Source organism: Lepisma saccharinum, chromosome 14 (genome assembly GCF_977018435.1).
Source record: "Lepisma saccharinum chromosome 14, izLepSacc3.1, whole genome shotgun sequence".
NCBI lineage: Eukaryota > Metazoa > Arthropoda > Insecta > Zygentoma > Lepismatidae > Lepisma > Lepisma saccharinum.
Window position 1 is genome coordinate 44,974,424 of NC_139242.1, and position 15,608 is coordinate 44,990,031.

The 15,608-nt window shown below is 34.5% G+C and overlaps 1 protein-coding gene across 2 annotated transcripts in view; it reads right to left on the reverse strand.

Annotated features, from left to right (window-relative positions):
• Positions 1–811: 811 nt before the first annotated feature.
• rad50 (DNA repair protein rad50) overlaps positions 812–15,608 on the reverse strand; it is a 112,629-nt gene continuing 97,832 nt past the window's right edge. For both annotated transcript variants that reach the window (XM_083135504.1, XM_083135505.1), the window contains exons 24-29: positions 12,882–13,007; positions 10,618–10,804; positions 9,737–9,831; positions 7,859–7,992; positions 6,004–6,132; positions 812–3,041 (exon numbers count right to left, since the gene is read on the reverse strand). In XM_083135504.1, coding sequence (XP_082991630.1) covers positions 3,002–3,041; positions 6,004–6,132; positions 7,859–7,992; positions 9,737–9,831; positions 10,618–10,804; positions 12,882–13,007 — 711 coding nt within the window. In that variant the 3' untranslated portion in view covers positions 812–3,001. The remainder of the gene's footprint in view (positions 3,042–6,003; positions 6,133–7,858; positions 7,993–9,736; positions 9,832–10,617; positions 10,805–12,881; positions 13,008–15,608) is intronic.

The window sequence follows — 15,608 nt, forward strand, 5'->3', positions numbered from 1 at the left end:
CAGCGTGAAAGGCTTCTGCAAACATTCTTGACATCCAAACATGCCCGGTGGTATGGAATAATGTGAATGCAGATTTATCAGACCAGATGACCTGCCCCCACTTTTGTTGTGTCCAGCCTCTGTGCTCTCAGCAGTACATGGTGCCATGAATGGTCTTGGAATAGCCAGTCTGCCATGAATGTTCCAAATAAGCAGTTCCTGTTGAATAGTTTTGGTTGATACAGGGTCCTGGAGCTGAGACTTCATCTCTGAAGTTATCTGGGACACTGGTGTGTATATCTCAGTCGGTGAGTTTCAATTTTCACCCACTGTTCTGTTTTGGAGACACCTTACTTTCTTTACTGTAGGTTGTCATCAGGTGGCGTGGCTGTACTGCAAGGATGAATTACTACTAATTTTCGTATGGGTGTTCATATTAATTTGTCCACCACTTGTATGATGTAAGCAGCTCTCATTTCACAGTAGCAGCAATCGTGACTCGATTCTCAGAGGTGGCAGACTTCAACATATGGTACCTTAGTCTCTGCGGCAGCGTAACGAAATTTGTCACGGATACATCAATATTTTTATGAATTTGTGACATACATACATGTGCGCATGCTTGTGTAAGCATCTGGTCAGTTTATGAGAACTTGCTCTTATTCATATCAAAATGGGAGCACATGCTCATGCTCACCACTGGAGCAGACATCATTGTGTGAGCAGGTTCAACATTTTTATTCATACGACTCAATATCCACACACAATATTTTTTATATAATAAAGCATTATTTTATTAAAATATTTTCTTTATTGAAAATAATTTGACAAAATACAATACTATCTGTTTCCAAGTTATGTTTGAACAATTAACAGTGAAATGCTTTCGGAAAGTATACATACCTTTTTATGTCAGGATGTGTGGAAGGCATGGCAAATAAATGGGAAGAAAAGGAAGAATGATAAAAACATGTGGATGGAGCACATGGCCCAGAAGAAAAACAATGAATATTAGTACTAGAAGAAATAAAAATTGGAAAAGAGGAATGTAAAGAAACCAGGATAATTTGTGGAGCCGGTTTGATTCAGGCTGAGAGATAAATGAAAATGAACAGGAACGATGAACTGTAGAATAAATTAGCTCAAACACATCCAGATGTTAATCAGAATAAAATGACTTACTATTGTTTACATGCTTGCATAACCAATTTTTGGATTATGTAAAATTAAATTTGAACTTGTTGAACAAGGACGAACACTAATGCCAGGTAGATTTTATTTACTTTTTGTTTACTTCCACTTATTTCTAAACTCCTACCTTTTTTGTTCATTTTCATGTAACTTTTAGGAATTCAATTCTTAGAAATACTATGCATGTTGTTCATAATGTAAATGAGGTGTTGTACTATAGGTATGCTGAATAACTCTTCATTGAGCACAACATTACTTGAACATAGCTGCTGATCAACCCAGAAAGAAGCAAGGTCAGAAACTCTTCTGATGTGGTGAACTAATGGCAAAATTTCTCTGATACTAGTAGAACACTTGTCAATACTGATAACCAATATTCTACAAATCCAATCTAAAAGCACAAATGTTTCACAAAGAACCTGAACGATTCATTAATTCCTTAATTGATGCATGTAAACATATGGCTAATAGGTTTTAACTGAGAAAAATAAACTGTAACATACATTTATCTTACAAACTCATGGCATATGAATTGTAAATACGAGGCATATCCGGAAAGTAAACCTATATCACATTAGGACGTGGCTACACTACCTTTGATCTTGATCTTTACCCTTTCTCCTCACATTCTTTTGGTAGTGCTACACCAAGTTTTGTTCGAATAACAAGTGTGAAATGGCAGCATCTATCAAGAATTCACCCCGATGTAACATGTTATACAGTTTTTCAGGTAGTACTTACTTTGTAGCTGAAGTTTTGTAAAATAAAAATTATGTGAATGCATATTGGCCTTTGTATCTTTACTTTTCACACATGCCTCGTATTCATAAAAATAATGACAAAACGGTAAAACTTAACTACATTACAGGTTATTTTTAGAAATGTCAGATCAATAATTTTACAAATAAACTGACATGCATACAAACACAATTCATCTGTCCCACCCCTACATATTCTGGGAATGTAAAATTGGATTTCCACCACATTCTGTTTTTGGCAAGTGGGTTTTGCCTAGCTGTTGCAACTAGGGTAGCCAGCATAGTTTGACTTTTCACTTATATCCTTGAAATATTATGTGCTGTTATAGAGCAAAGAAAGAGTTACACAGTGCACACATGGTGTAAGACGAAAACATAAATTCTTAGTTTTTCTTGGGCTGAGCCAATATCCCTATCAATGCGGACACTTCTTACGGATTTCCACCGGTACTGATAATGATGCTCAAAAATCGTAACAAAAAGTTGTTCAAATAATGATTATTTTAAATAATCAATATTTTGTGTATGGGTGGGTGAGTATTCCATTCAAATTTACTACAGTTTTGTTCCAAATTAAGAATTACATCAGAATATTAAAATTCCTGTTATGTAAACCCAACTTTTTTTCACGCAATACTGTTGCAAAATAAATGGAAACTTCAAATTTTGCATAATTTCCAAGATAATTAAGACTGCAAAAGTATTGCATGACATTTTGCAAACACTGCAAAAGACAAAAAATGCCAGAAACTATCAGTCAGTATTGTCAAATAAAATCCAACCGATATTTTCCAATACTGATACCACTGGTATTGGCATGTGGTGATATATCGAAATGGGCTCAGCCCTACATTATCAATCATCTTATGCTTACTATAGTAACATGAATAATGGGAACAAATCATATTTAAACAAGGGACTTTCTTGTCACTTTCTACTAAAAATGTTTCTCAAACAGAAAAATAAATCACAGTAGATTGTTCTTTAGTAACAAATAATGCAAATGTAATAATACAATTTTTACAAAAATCACATACACATCACATAATACCATATTCTTTCCTTGCAAAATATTACTCATCAGCTGCTGTCTTCTCAATAACAGACTTGCCCCTGGAAAACGAAGAAACAATTTGACATATGTACATGAAAGCATATGTTTCACAAAATTACTCATAAAACAAACATTTTTTAAAACTTTTACCTGACTGTTACCCAATAAAGCTTCATCAGATAAATATATATTTTATTTTCAAAAATATCAACTGTTTTTCTATCAACAGATATGGTAATAATGTTTTTCTCAATTTTTTTACACAACACGATACCATATGCTGACATCCATGAGCAATATTTTAAAAAAAAAATCCTTTTGGAAGAAGGGGACAGTACATTGGATATATCATAGTATAGTTTCATTTAGTTGTTTTTTTACCCTTGGTTTTGAAAACTTAAAGTTGTTGCAATCATCAAAGTTTGTTTTAAGATAGTCACATATTTACAGTGAACAAAAATCAATATTTCGGTACAAAAACTGGACATATTTTGGGATTAAAAAAGGTATATCAAATGGCATTTCAGTGATAAAATGATTAATAAAAACCTAAATTTGATTTAAAAACTATACTTATTACACAAAATTACGAGGGTAATCCCAAAAGTAAGGTCTCCTATTTCTATTAAATACAAAGAAACTTTTTATTTGGCAGTTGGCAATACTGTTGTGTTGGTTGCTTCCCTACACCCAAACAAGCCCACGTGCACCTCGCTGGGATGCTCAGTCTTAGCTTGGCAGCCGTTGCAATGGAGCTCCCACTTGGCGCTACCGCCAAGTGCGAAGTTTGCGCAGTTATTCGGTTTTTGAACGCAAAGGCATTAAACCGATTGAAATTCATCGCTAATTGACGGAAGTGTATGGCGAGTCATGCATGGATGTCAAAAATGTTCGCAAGTGGTGTAGAGAGTTTGCAGCTGGTTGTACTGAAATTCACGATGAAAAAAGAAGCGAGAGACAGTCAATTTCCGACGAGACAGTCGCGAAGGTTGAGCAAACCATGCGTGAAGATTGGTGGATCACTCTGGATGATCTCTGTACGTTGGTTCTAAGGTTTCCCGAAGCACCATTCATAGGATTTTGACGGAAAAATTGCAATATCGGAAGGTGTGCGCACGATGGGTTGGTGAATGTTCACTGAAGAACGCAAACGGCAACGAGTTGACTCTTCCCGCAAATTTCTTCGCTGCTATGCAGACGTAAACGACAATTTTTTGGATTAGATTGTTACGGGTGATGAAACCTGGACTTTCCACTTCACACCTGAGACCAAACAACAATCACGTGAGTGGCGGCATTTCTCTTCGCCCAAGCCGCAAAAATTCAAACAAACACAGTCTGCTGGTAAAGTCATGGCAACTGTGTTTTGGGATCGAAAGGAGGTATTGTTGGTCAACTTCATGGCTTCTGGGACCACAATAAACGCTGACAGTTATTGTGAGAGACACTGAAAAAACTCACAACGGCCGATTCAGAACCAGAGAAGAGGAATGTTGAGCAAGGGTGTAAGCATTCTCCATGACAACGCTCGCCTCCACGTCACCCTCCTGCAACAGTTTGGATGGGACATCATCACCCACCCACCCTATAGTCTGGACTTGGCACCCAGTGACTACCACCTGTTTCCCAAGTTGAAAGAACATTTGGCCAGACCGTGCTTCAGCAACGACGATGAGGTGAAGGATGAGGTTCAACGCTTCCTCAACGACATGGCGGCGAGCTGGTATGGTATGGGCATACAAAAACTGCCACAGCGCTTACAAAAATGCATCAACTGAAATGGCAATTATGTAGAAAAATAGATAAATGTTCAAGCTTTAAAATGATGTTAACATTATTGACAATAAACGTTTCTTTGTATATAAAACAAAAATTGGAGACCTTACTTTTGGGATTACCCTCGTAACATTTCACTTCTAATAGTACATTTATATAATTATACAGGGTCCTACTTTTCCCTTTGTGCACCTGACGGCGGCACGCTTCGCGGCCGCCAACTCCCGTCAAATCGCGTGCGATATCTCCGCTATGGAAACTGCTAGCTTCGAAATGACTTCAAGTTCTCAGAATTATAGTTACAATTACATTCAAAATAAGCACGTTAATTGTCACGGGGGATGTTGGAAATGTTGTCCTTGTGCATCCACTCATTTGGCATTGTTAGGGAAATGTGATGTGTATGATTGTGTTCAAAGATTTGGGTGTTATCATTCAATAAACATTTTATATTTAGTGGCTGATGAGATGAAATAGTTTTCCAAATGGAAGAAATTTGGTCATTTCTCAAATAGGTAAGCCATTTTTTTCTATTTGTCTGTCAGAACTAAAACAATGTGAAAATCTTAAGCATAGAAAGAACAATAAAAATGAATGTAAAAATAATGCAGACTTTAAATTAAAGCTTATTAATTAGGCTACAACTTTTATTCGAAACATGTTTTTGTCATTTAATTTGTTCAAAAGTTACAAGTTCAAAACTTCAGAAAGCACTAGAAAAAAACAACACTTTTTGAAGATTATTTTTTAAATTACGGCAAAACCACCAACATTATCCAAAATTAAACAGAATCTTATTTGTAGCCCATTTAATGAGGATTAAGAATAAAGAAAGATGACCTGCGTACGACCATTGGTTACGGAGATATAGGTCAGTAACTGAGAGTCTGCGAAATAGATGTTGGGGGGGGGGGGGGTGCTGGGGGGAGCACCGCAAGGAGGGGGCGGGGACTTTTGGGATTTTGCACTACTAGTAGTGTTCTAACAACTGGTCAAAATTCAGCTTTTACGGAATTATTCCCGACATGAAACCTTTATTGACTGGGCTACCATACCCACCGTAGCACTTGCAAGTTTTGACAAGCATGGGGAGAGAACCCCATTTTCCAATGCCAAGGCCCACTTCGGAACTAGCAACTTTGCAGGTTAACACCTAGTCCCTTTCCACCATATTTAATCTACATCCTAGTGGTCAAAAAAATTTTAACTTTTCTAATGTCCGATTTCATTAAATCGTTTACTCACTCAGAATTTCGGCTGACTCTGTAGAAATATTCCAAGCTGCCGCCTCTTGTTAATTTCTTCACAAAGCTTTCATCATGAGAGATCACAACCAACTGAAAGTTACTCTGTGCAGACCTCCTACCCACAATGCTGTAAAATAAAAAAAATGTTATTTTGTACTGAAACTGAACAGCACAGAAACACAAAGGAAGAGGCACATAAATGATGTGACAACTTCGTAATTAAGGGGCAGACTGAGAATAGATCTTTGTTTAAATCTAATAATTACTATTAGATACATTTGAAACATTGCATAAAACTATAATATGTGCTAGAAGTCTAAATAAAACACAATAATATTTATGCCTATAATTATTATTTCAATGTAACTTCATTTCTGATTTTACTGTCATTATTCGTGCACATTTATGAATGCCTTTATAAAACCTCTTTAAAAGTGAAGCGGTAGGCTACACATACCATCCGAGGATGAGTCAGTTAACGTGTCTTACTGTAATGGAATTACATGCTGCACAAGGCTACATTCAATTGGTCTCCTTCATGTTGCTTGACCCTTTGGTGTGAACTCTTCCCAAGTGTCTTAGCAGAGAAAGTCAATATGTTTCAACACATGACTCCAGATAGATATCTTCGAACATAATGAGTATGTACTTTGATGTAACTTCTATATTACATTGGAAAATGGAAAACAAAGGGGCAATAAGTTTAAGTTTCTAATTTTCACTCTCACAAGAATATCTAGTACATATCTAAAACACAACTATTGCAAATACACAATCTGATATTTACCGTATTTACGCGTGGGTGTATAATGCGGACCCTGGTTTTTGATTGGGAAAAGTGACAAACCATTATATCTCGTATATAATGCGCAGTATAATCCAGTTTCAAGAAATAGCTTTCTTAGTTGTAGGTCGTAAAGCTATTGCTATGCCGATCAACAGTGAATGACATCATATCTACTGTTGCTATGGTCAGGAAGTTATTTTCCATTATTTCTTGCCCAACAAATACTACTGATACACATCCCATGTGACAGGAGGTGCATTCTCGGATTCTGCCAGAATGGCACTGCTTTTCTTGGTGTCACAGAACATTATATTACAAAGTGAAAAATTGTGGGAAATGGCCTTCAAACAACATTGACATTAACAACTGTTTTGCTCATTCCTTCTTTACTTTTTCTAAGAAAAATTTCAAAATATATACTTTTTCCATTATTAACGTAACATTTATTTGAGGCACATTCAGGAGCCTTAAAGTAGCAGTTAGAAGCACAAGATATATTCCATTAAGGCATTTATACACTACATATATATAATATTATTTGTCCAGTAATACATTTTAATTATTATTTTCTTTTTCTTTATCCTTTCTTTCATCTGAAGTACTATAAAAATCGGAACGTTCCTTCATTTTGTGATGAAATTATTTCAACCGCATTTCACATTAGTATCTATATCTTGAATGTAATACTGTTGCCATATTCAGAAACTGCAGGATTTAAGCTTTACAACGATATACAACATGATAGGGTTCTGTGAACATGAAAAATCATTGCAAGTGTCACAAAATTATGGAATAACTCTGTATGATTTCATGTTGGCTGTCAAAATTATTCCGTGCATAATACGCACCAGTTTTTGGAGGCAAAAATTTTGGAAAAAAAAAAAAAAATGTGCATTTTACACGAGTAAATACGGTATATTATTACATTTATAACCTTGTAAGACTAATATTAAATTAAAAATTGTACTACAATTACTTTGAGCACTATTGTTAAATGAGAAGTTCTAACCGAGTGACAGTTTGGTGCATGCACAAGTAAGTTACAAAATTCCTACTTCAGACTTACTCAACCAATGCCATGCAGAGACTGTTTATGTTTTGTTGGTCCAAATTTGTTGTGGGCTCATCCAACGTCAGAATGCCACAATTAACACTGAATGTTTCTGCCAATGCCATCCTGATGATGAGCGATGCAAGTACCTATGAAATAATACAAGAAAGTATTACGTTTTATGGGTAATAAGAAATGTGTTCACAATTATCACTGTAAATGATGCAATGAGCAAGCATTGAGTTTATTACGAACAGTGGACCACAACTCGAAAACTGTTAATGCCAGTTAAAATATCCAATTGCAGATTTTGAAATCTCATCAATTTATGAATACAGTGGAACCTCGATTTTAATTTTTTTAGGGAACAAAGTTGAAAGAACTTAAAATGCGGGAATTTTTTTTAGCATTTTGCTCTATTAGGACCATGAACATTGAATGTATAATGCTGGAAAATGTAAAATTGGGGTTCCACTGTATTTTCCACAAAGATCTATCTTTTATAGTTCTGGGAATGGCATGAAGGTAAAGAGAATGGAAATTGTTGAATGTTTGTGTGAAACGTTTATGAAATATATAACTTACAAAAAAATAAACCATTGAGTGAAAGCCCTTTAACTGCTGCTTTATTTACATATAAGAGAAATACAGTGGTCCGAAGTAGTGTGCTACTTGTAGCGGCACTACTGTAGCTGTAGCAAAATTTGTAGCTGTAGCGAAGCTACAAAATTCCTGTAGTTTTTGGAAAAAAATTCTCTACAGCTACATTTCTTCTCAGCAGTCTGAAGTAAATTTTGAATGTGGCAACAGCATTAAAAAAAATCCACAATAACGCTTACTTTTACAGGAGGTTCATAGAGACAAAGTCTCTCGTATGGGAAATACGGATAATCTACATTATAAATATCTTGATATTGCAGATTATAGAGATCCATGTAATTTATTTAATTAGTATCTGTATAATTCTAATATTCAGATAACTAACAGACATATTTGAATTTATTCCGGCTAACAGCTATGTTCTTTTTAGCTGCATTGCTATTTTGGGGAGAAACATGCTTCGTTACACACACCCCAGGGAAAAATGCCTCATTTGCGCCACCCCCGGAAGAAATCTTGTGGATATCCATGGTGAAAGAGAGAGAAAAATGTCATTAAATACTGTCAAACACAACTTGCAGTGAAGAAGCAAGCGATCCATTTTCCACTACAATGACAAAACAATAGTGCTAGCAATCAATAGTGCTAGGCTCAGTACGTTAACAGCATTGATCATTGTCATAGGATCCCACCAGCAAGAAATTATTGTTACAAGAACAATAGAATACATTTTCTGGAATTGCAATTATTTTAGTCATAATATTTGTTCACTAATTTTAAAATTACAATACGTTTAGAATACTCGGGTTCACATGTCAGTTTCCTCAATATATTTTATGATAGTCTATTGTAAAAAGTTCAAAAAAAGTGTGAAAGTTCCCGTATAAAGGGGTCCATTTTTGCTTCTCAAATATTTACAGCAGAATTAATCAATTTTCAGTGAATTGCATAACTCATAGGATACTTCAGACTTCAGAAAGTGTCACGTCGTGTTTAAGAGTCTATTTCGCATTTTGCAGTTCATTTCGTGACAAAACAGGGTAGGAAAATGCACCTCACACCTTTCAGAAACATGAAAAATTAACATTAGAATGTGTTATTTCAAATTTAGTGTTTTCGTCAAAAACGAAATATGCATGCCTCTACTTATAGAATTATCTTATCCATAAAATTGTAAGCAATGATCGATGAATGTTGTCTTTATTACTTAATTCAGACTACTGATGGATTAATAGTTTTCATTCATTTAGACCTACCAACATGTTAAGTGTTAAGACTTAATATCCCACTCACCTTCTGACCTGCACTGCAATGACTTCTCATATCCAATTCATGTCCATTCTTGTTCATAATAACTCTGTAGTTATAATTGTGCCTTTTATCAGCACCTGCAAATAATGGAAGCTTATGATACAAAAGAAAAATTCAAGTAAATAATTAATAGTAAAGATATCAACAATGCATCATAATGTGACAATAGGGTTTTAAACCTGTGGCATAAACTAAAGTCTCACAAACTACACACTGGAGGGAAAGGAGTGGAGGAGGTTATAGATTGCCCCAAAGTTCCAAGACTACAATGCAATGAATTAAATAAAATGTCAATAATAAACAAACTCTTCCATAAAACACAGAGCAGATTGTTAGCAGAGACTCTTCCAGCCTGATCATGCTATGCATTATGTAGAAATGCATTTCATTTTTCAGGAGTGCAATTATACTTGATTGATTTAATATGCACCAAAATAACCAATTACTACAGCAAAGGTGCATTTCATAATTAAATGACAGTTACCGTCATATTCTGCTATTCACAAGTGAATATATCAACATTCTAAACCAAAACTGAGGAAGGTTTATTTGACACTGGTTACAATGAAATACTTATATTTTAACATTTACAACTATCCTGAAAGATTATAAATGTAAAAATATTCTAGTACTGGTATTGCTAATGTATAGGTGTCATCCTTATTCCACACATTTGTAACTTATTATTAGACTGGGGAATTCTACGCAAATGGATGTTTCTAGATTGACTTGAATTGTTTATTTTATTTAAGTTCATTTTTATTTTTTATATTTTTAGTGCATATAAAACCTCAGTTTACATAATTATTATCACATTTAAAAAAATATATTTAATAAACGTTTAATCTTTAAAATGCTTTTACCTGCAGTACAATCAGCCTCATCTGTTTTCAGTTCAATGTAGTCTGTGTCATTTCCTCTGTAGATCACCCTCCAAAGCTCTCGGATAATGCTATTGATGGTGTCCATTCTTTCCTTGTGGAAGTGCATGATTGCTCTATCTACAGCCATAAAAAACTTATTGAGATCACTGGTGGCCACATCCTCTACCTAGATGTAGACAAGATATAAAAATATAATAAAACCTTCATAATATACATAATAATAAATCTGAAATTATCACAACATTTACATATTCTTTTAAATCTTTTAGAACATGAAAAATTTTGACACTAGCAATACAAATTTTCCTGATACCTGTACCAATTCAAAATAAAATGTCAATTATTAGTTTACAAATTAAATATTTATCTTATTTGGTTGATTTGGTATTTTAAGTCCACTTTATGCACAGTAAGGCTAATCGGGACTGGACCTATAGTTTAAAGTGGGTTCCGAACCACTATGTGACTCTACCGGGTATCGAACCAGGAACTCCTTGATTACAAGGTGACTATGCTACTACTGAACCATTGGATTTATATTATTATGCTAATACATAACTTTATCTTTTTAAAAAATATACTGCATATCTAAAGTATTTAAATAAAATATGAAGTGTAACGTGGCTTGAATTTTTCTACACAATCCAACCCAACATTGTAAGATAGTTGCGACAAAAATATATACTCTAATAATTATTCACTTTTCACATTTTCTCAAGTAACTACTTATTACAGTCTTAATATTTGTATGTTATACTATGAGAACATACAAAATTAATTTTAAACCACACTGTTGAAAATAAAAATTGCACATTGTAACATTATGAAAAGAAAATTTGGTTGTGTTTATTTCCTGAACAGACAAGTTCTGATATATCCTTATATTAATTGGTCTACAATGTATAGACATGCACATTGGTGCATTAGTAAACTTTAGGGATGGAACAATATGAAATTTTGGCTCATACTGATGAAGTACTGATATAAAATTCACCAATAACAGATATTCTACTGATCTGATATAAAATTCCAAATGATCCTTGAAGAACATCCTTAATAAATGTATGTTACAATGCAAAAGAAATCAGGGAATGGAGAGTAGACGTTAATATCCATAAAATTATAACCAAGTGAGAATAATACACTAAATTATAAGATATTTATAGATATATCAGATCGGTAAAATTATCGGTAATTTTACTGATATCCGTACATTGGCAGAGGCCAATAGAGTACCGGATTGATCTGAAGAAAGAAAGAAAAAAAAAAGGAATTTTGTTATAACAAGAACATATGTATATGACCTGGTTTTGAAAAATCAATGTATAAATGCTCCTTTTCTTTTTTTAGCAAAACCTATTGCAGTCACATGGTTACATATATTAATTAAGGAGACCACTGAACTATTCAAGTTCAAGAAACATTTGAAATTTGATATTGGATTGGTAGAATATTGTCATCATTATATTTTATATTGGTAATTTATTGGTATAAGCAAAAATTTGATATTGGTTCATGCTAGGAATGTTCACATTATGACACATGATGCAGCTAACTTCATAAAAAAATATATATTAAAGTTGCAACACATCCCTATATTCTTAGTCAAAACAACCTTGTTTTTTAAAGTATGTTTCGAGTTTTATCATATTTAATCCTGTCTTTCTTTAAATCAATTTTAAACTTGAATGAATTGTTGATTACCTTCCATTGCCTGATGGAGAACGGAGATTGGTTTGAAACTTCAGACGAAGAAAACAGGCATGTGTCTTATGACTATTTTATTAATGATCTTATAATTTATGTAGCCTGAAGTAAAATATTCATTAGTCATGCTAATTAAGGAGATGAAATAATGAATATCAATAGCATGTTGCAGTCTTGGTTATTTAACACAATTTTTGAGAATGGATGATGATTACATGAAAATAGACCAGATAACAAACCAAAGTCAACATTTATACTCTGATTTAGACTGGAACCCAGTGTATTTGCAGAATGAGAATCCTGTGATACAGTTTTCAACTAACATCATCATTCAACGACAGTGAGTCAATGCCAAACTTTCAAACATGCTACTAGCTCAAGGTTCATAAATCAGTAACATATTAGCAGTATGCAAACTATCAGACATTCAAAGGAAAAAGCAAGTTTTGGAATCATGACATCCAATTCCAATGTGTAAATAATGCATCCATTTGATTACCATTCTTTACAAATAACAGACTGACATTAGTCATTACCTTCATTTCAATAAACTTATCCTTGTATCGATCGTCAGCATTCTTCAACGAGTCTTTGTTGAGCTCTTTACGAAGTGAAGAAATATTAGATTCAATTTCTCGCTGCCGTCCTTCAGCACGGGCTTTCTGAAAGAAGGAAACATATGTCATAGGTAAACAAATCCATAGCAACAAGGTATTTAATAATCAAACTAAATTATTTTGAAGATTCTTGAAGTTTGTTTTTAAGTTCACTTTATGCACACAAAGGCTAAATGAGACTGGACCTACAGTTGAAGATGGGATCTAAACAACTATGTGCCTTCAATGGGTATTGAACCCAGGAGCCTTTGATTACAAAATGATGACGTTACCACCACATCATTGGTGAGGTCCGTAGAAGATATTTGGAGGCAACAAGTATTCACTTTTCAATTCTGAAGGTTCCTTAACCTCCAAACACCTGATGGCATCATATAGCTTTACACACCAATGCCAAAGACAACATGTAGTAAATTTTAGATTAAAAATTGTATTCTATGTTCTAATTACAATAATACTTCTTGACGGTATCTTGCATGTTATCACCAAAATGGTTAATTCAATGCAAATAAAACAACAGTTTTAAGGCCGTACTAAAGGTGATTTTACGATAATTTTTCGATAACAGATGGCAGCACCATTTGTCATGGCAACCGAGTGCCATGTTGTCAGATCTACATGCATGATCAAGATAAGTACATACAGGTTGGTCGATCAGGGTATTTACTGATGAAAGATGACGTCAGGTTGATTAGTGGAATTTAGACAAAATTCATAGGTGTGCAGCAATGTTATTGATTTTTATGTGATCAGTTAGATACTCTTATCAGAAAAAAGAGGGAGTGTATCAGCAATGGAAAGTAGTAAACGTTCAAAATATTCCAAAATATTAACAAAAAATGAAAACAATCGTGTGGTTAGTTCATACACCAAACAGAGGAAGTAAGAATAATACAATTATGTTTGAAGCAACTGCTGCGTTGACTATGAGATAATAGGTGTGTTTCACCTATGTCACAAACTGTAAGCATACGGAATTCAAGCGGCGGACAGAAGATACTAACACAGACATTCGTGATTTAAAATAAACGTGTAGTTGGTGCAGATGTAACGAACGCTACATGGTGGATATTTCCTTGCAAACGACAAATAAAATTGCCTGCAAACAAGGCGGTAGTGCGCATCCTGACGTCACATGAAACCCACCTATTGAAGATACTTACAGATAATCTATTTTGTACAAAACTACTTGACGACATTTCTCGCTTTTATCAGAAATCTTTACCATATTTTCGTCATAAATTTGCAGCAGGAAGTTCCGTCTTCAATATATAAATATTTCTCATAGTTACTCTCTAGTCATTCTCCAGTCCTTTGCCTTATAAGTGACTAAAGATTGAGTTCTTTGGACTTACTATTTCTGGAGTTATGTTTCATTCTTAAAACAATTTACAGAAATACAATAATTTTGGAAAAAATTAAAACATAGAGTCCTGGGTCTACAATAGAAGTCAGTAAGACGTGTTTGTTCTAGGAATTTCTTTGCTTGCGTGTGATGGTAATCGTTAGTATTAGCTCAAACTTTTCTTGGGTAGACATTTCAGATTTAGATGATTTCCAAAATAGATACCATTTTCCAAGAGAAAGACAAAAGAGACGTGAGTAATTTAGAAACCACGTAATGTATTCGTTTTAGTTTCGTAATATATGTTTTGAAAGTTCTTAAATTAAAAATAAAGTTACAGACACAATAGATTTTCTACATGTTACTTTTTAAAGAAGTTGATTGAATGACTGATTTGCTATATCTTACTTCGCTTCTTGTGCCACTTTTGGCTAATTTGCGAAGATGGGGATGAGTGATGATATGATGAATGGACACTCACAAACGTCTATGCCCAGGCCAGGATTCGAACCTGAGACTCCTGGCATCGTAGCACGATGTGCTAAACAATCTGCCACGGGGGCTGGCTTTTTAAAGGAACAAAAACATTATTGCATAAATGCTTAAAATTCATTCGTAATGTTAATTTTCAAGGGCGCCCATAGAAAAGGAGGCCAGGGAGCACTTGCTCCCCTGAGATATCTGGAAAAACTTCATGTAATTCGAATTGTGAAATTGTAGCGTAAAAACATGATCGAGGGGTGCCACAAAAGACTGAAAATTACGAGGCATCTTATAAAATAATATCTCTAAAAGAAAGTGCAAAGAACAAAGAACTGTTCATTAGCAAAGTGATTGATGTTCATGGAAAGGAAGCAATTCCAGTTCAGTTTGCAGTTCGATAAGCGGACTCAGGTCTGAAGTTCAACACCATGGTCTATTAAATTGAATTCCAATTCTTTGATTTGTGAAACAATAGTAATAACAATAAAACATTAAATGTGAGCTTTTATAACTGAAGGGCAAGATAAGAAATCTTACTCTGCCGCACCCCAAGAGCTCGAAGTGGAAATTCCTATCTGGGGACGATGCTTCACCCAGTTTGGGGAAAGGTGAGCTGAAGCTTGTATAGACAACATGGAGAACGTGCAGTGGGTGGTGGGATGCCTCGAAAATTATCCTAGAAGGGGAAGATTTATGAGTATTTTCTTAATTGTAGGATGTCATCACTCCACGTTCTCCCCACTCTGAGCACTACTGCCTCCCTGAGAAAAAAATCCTTTAAGCGACCTTGGCTGATATCCAGTCCTTGGAAGTAACGA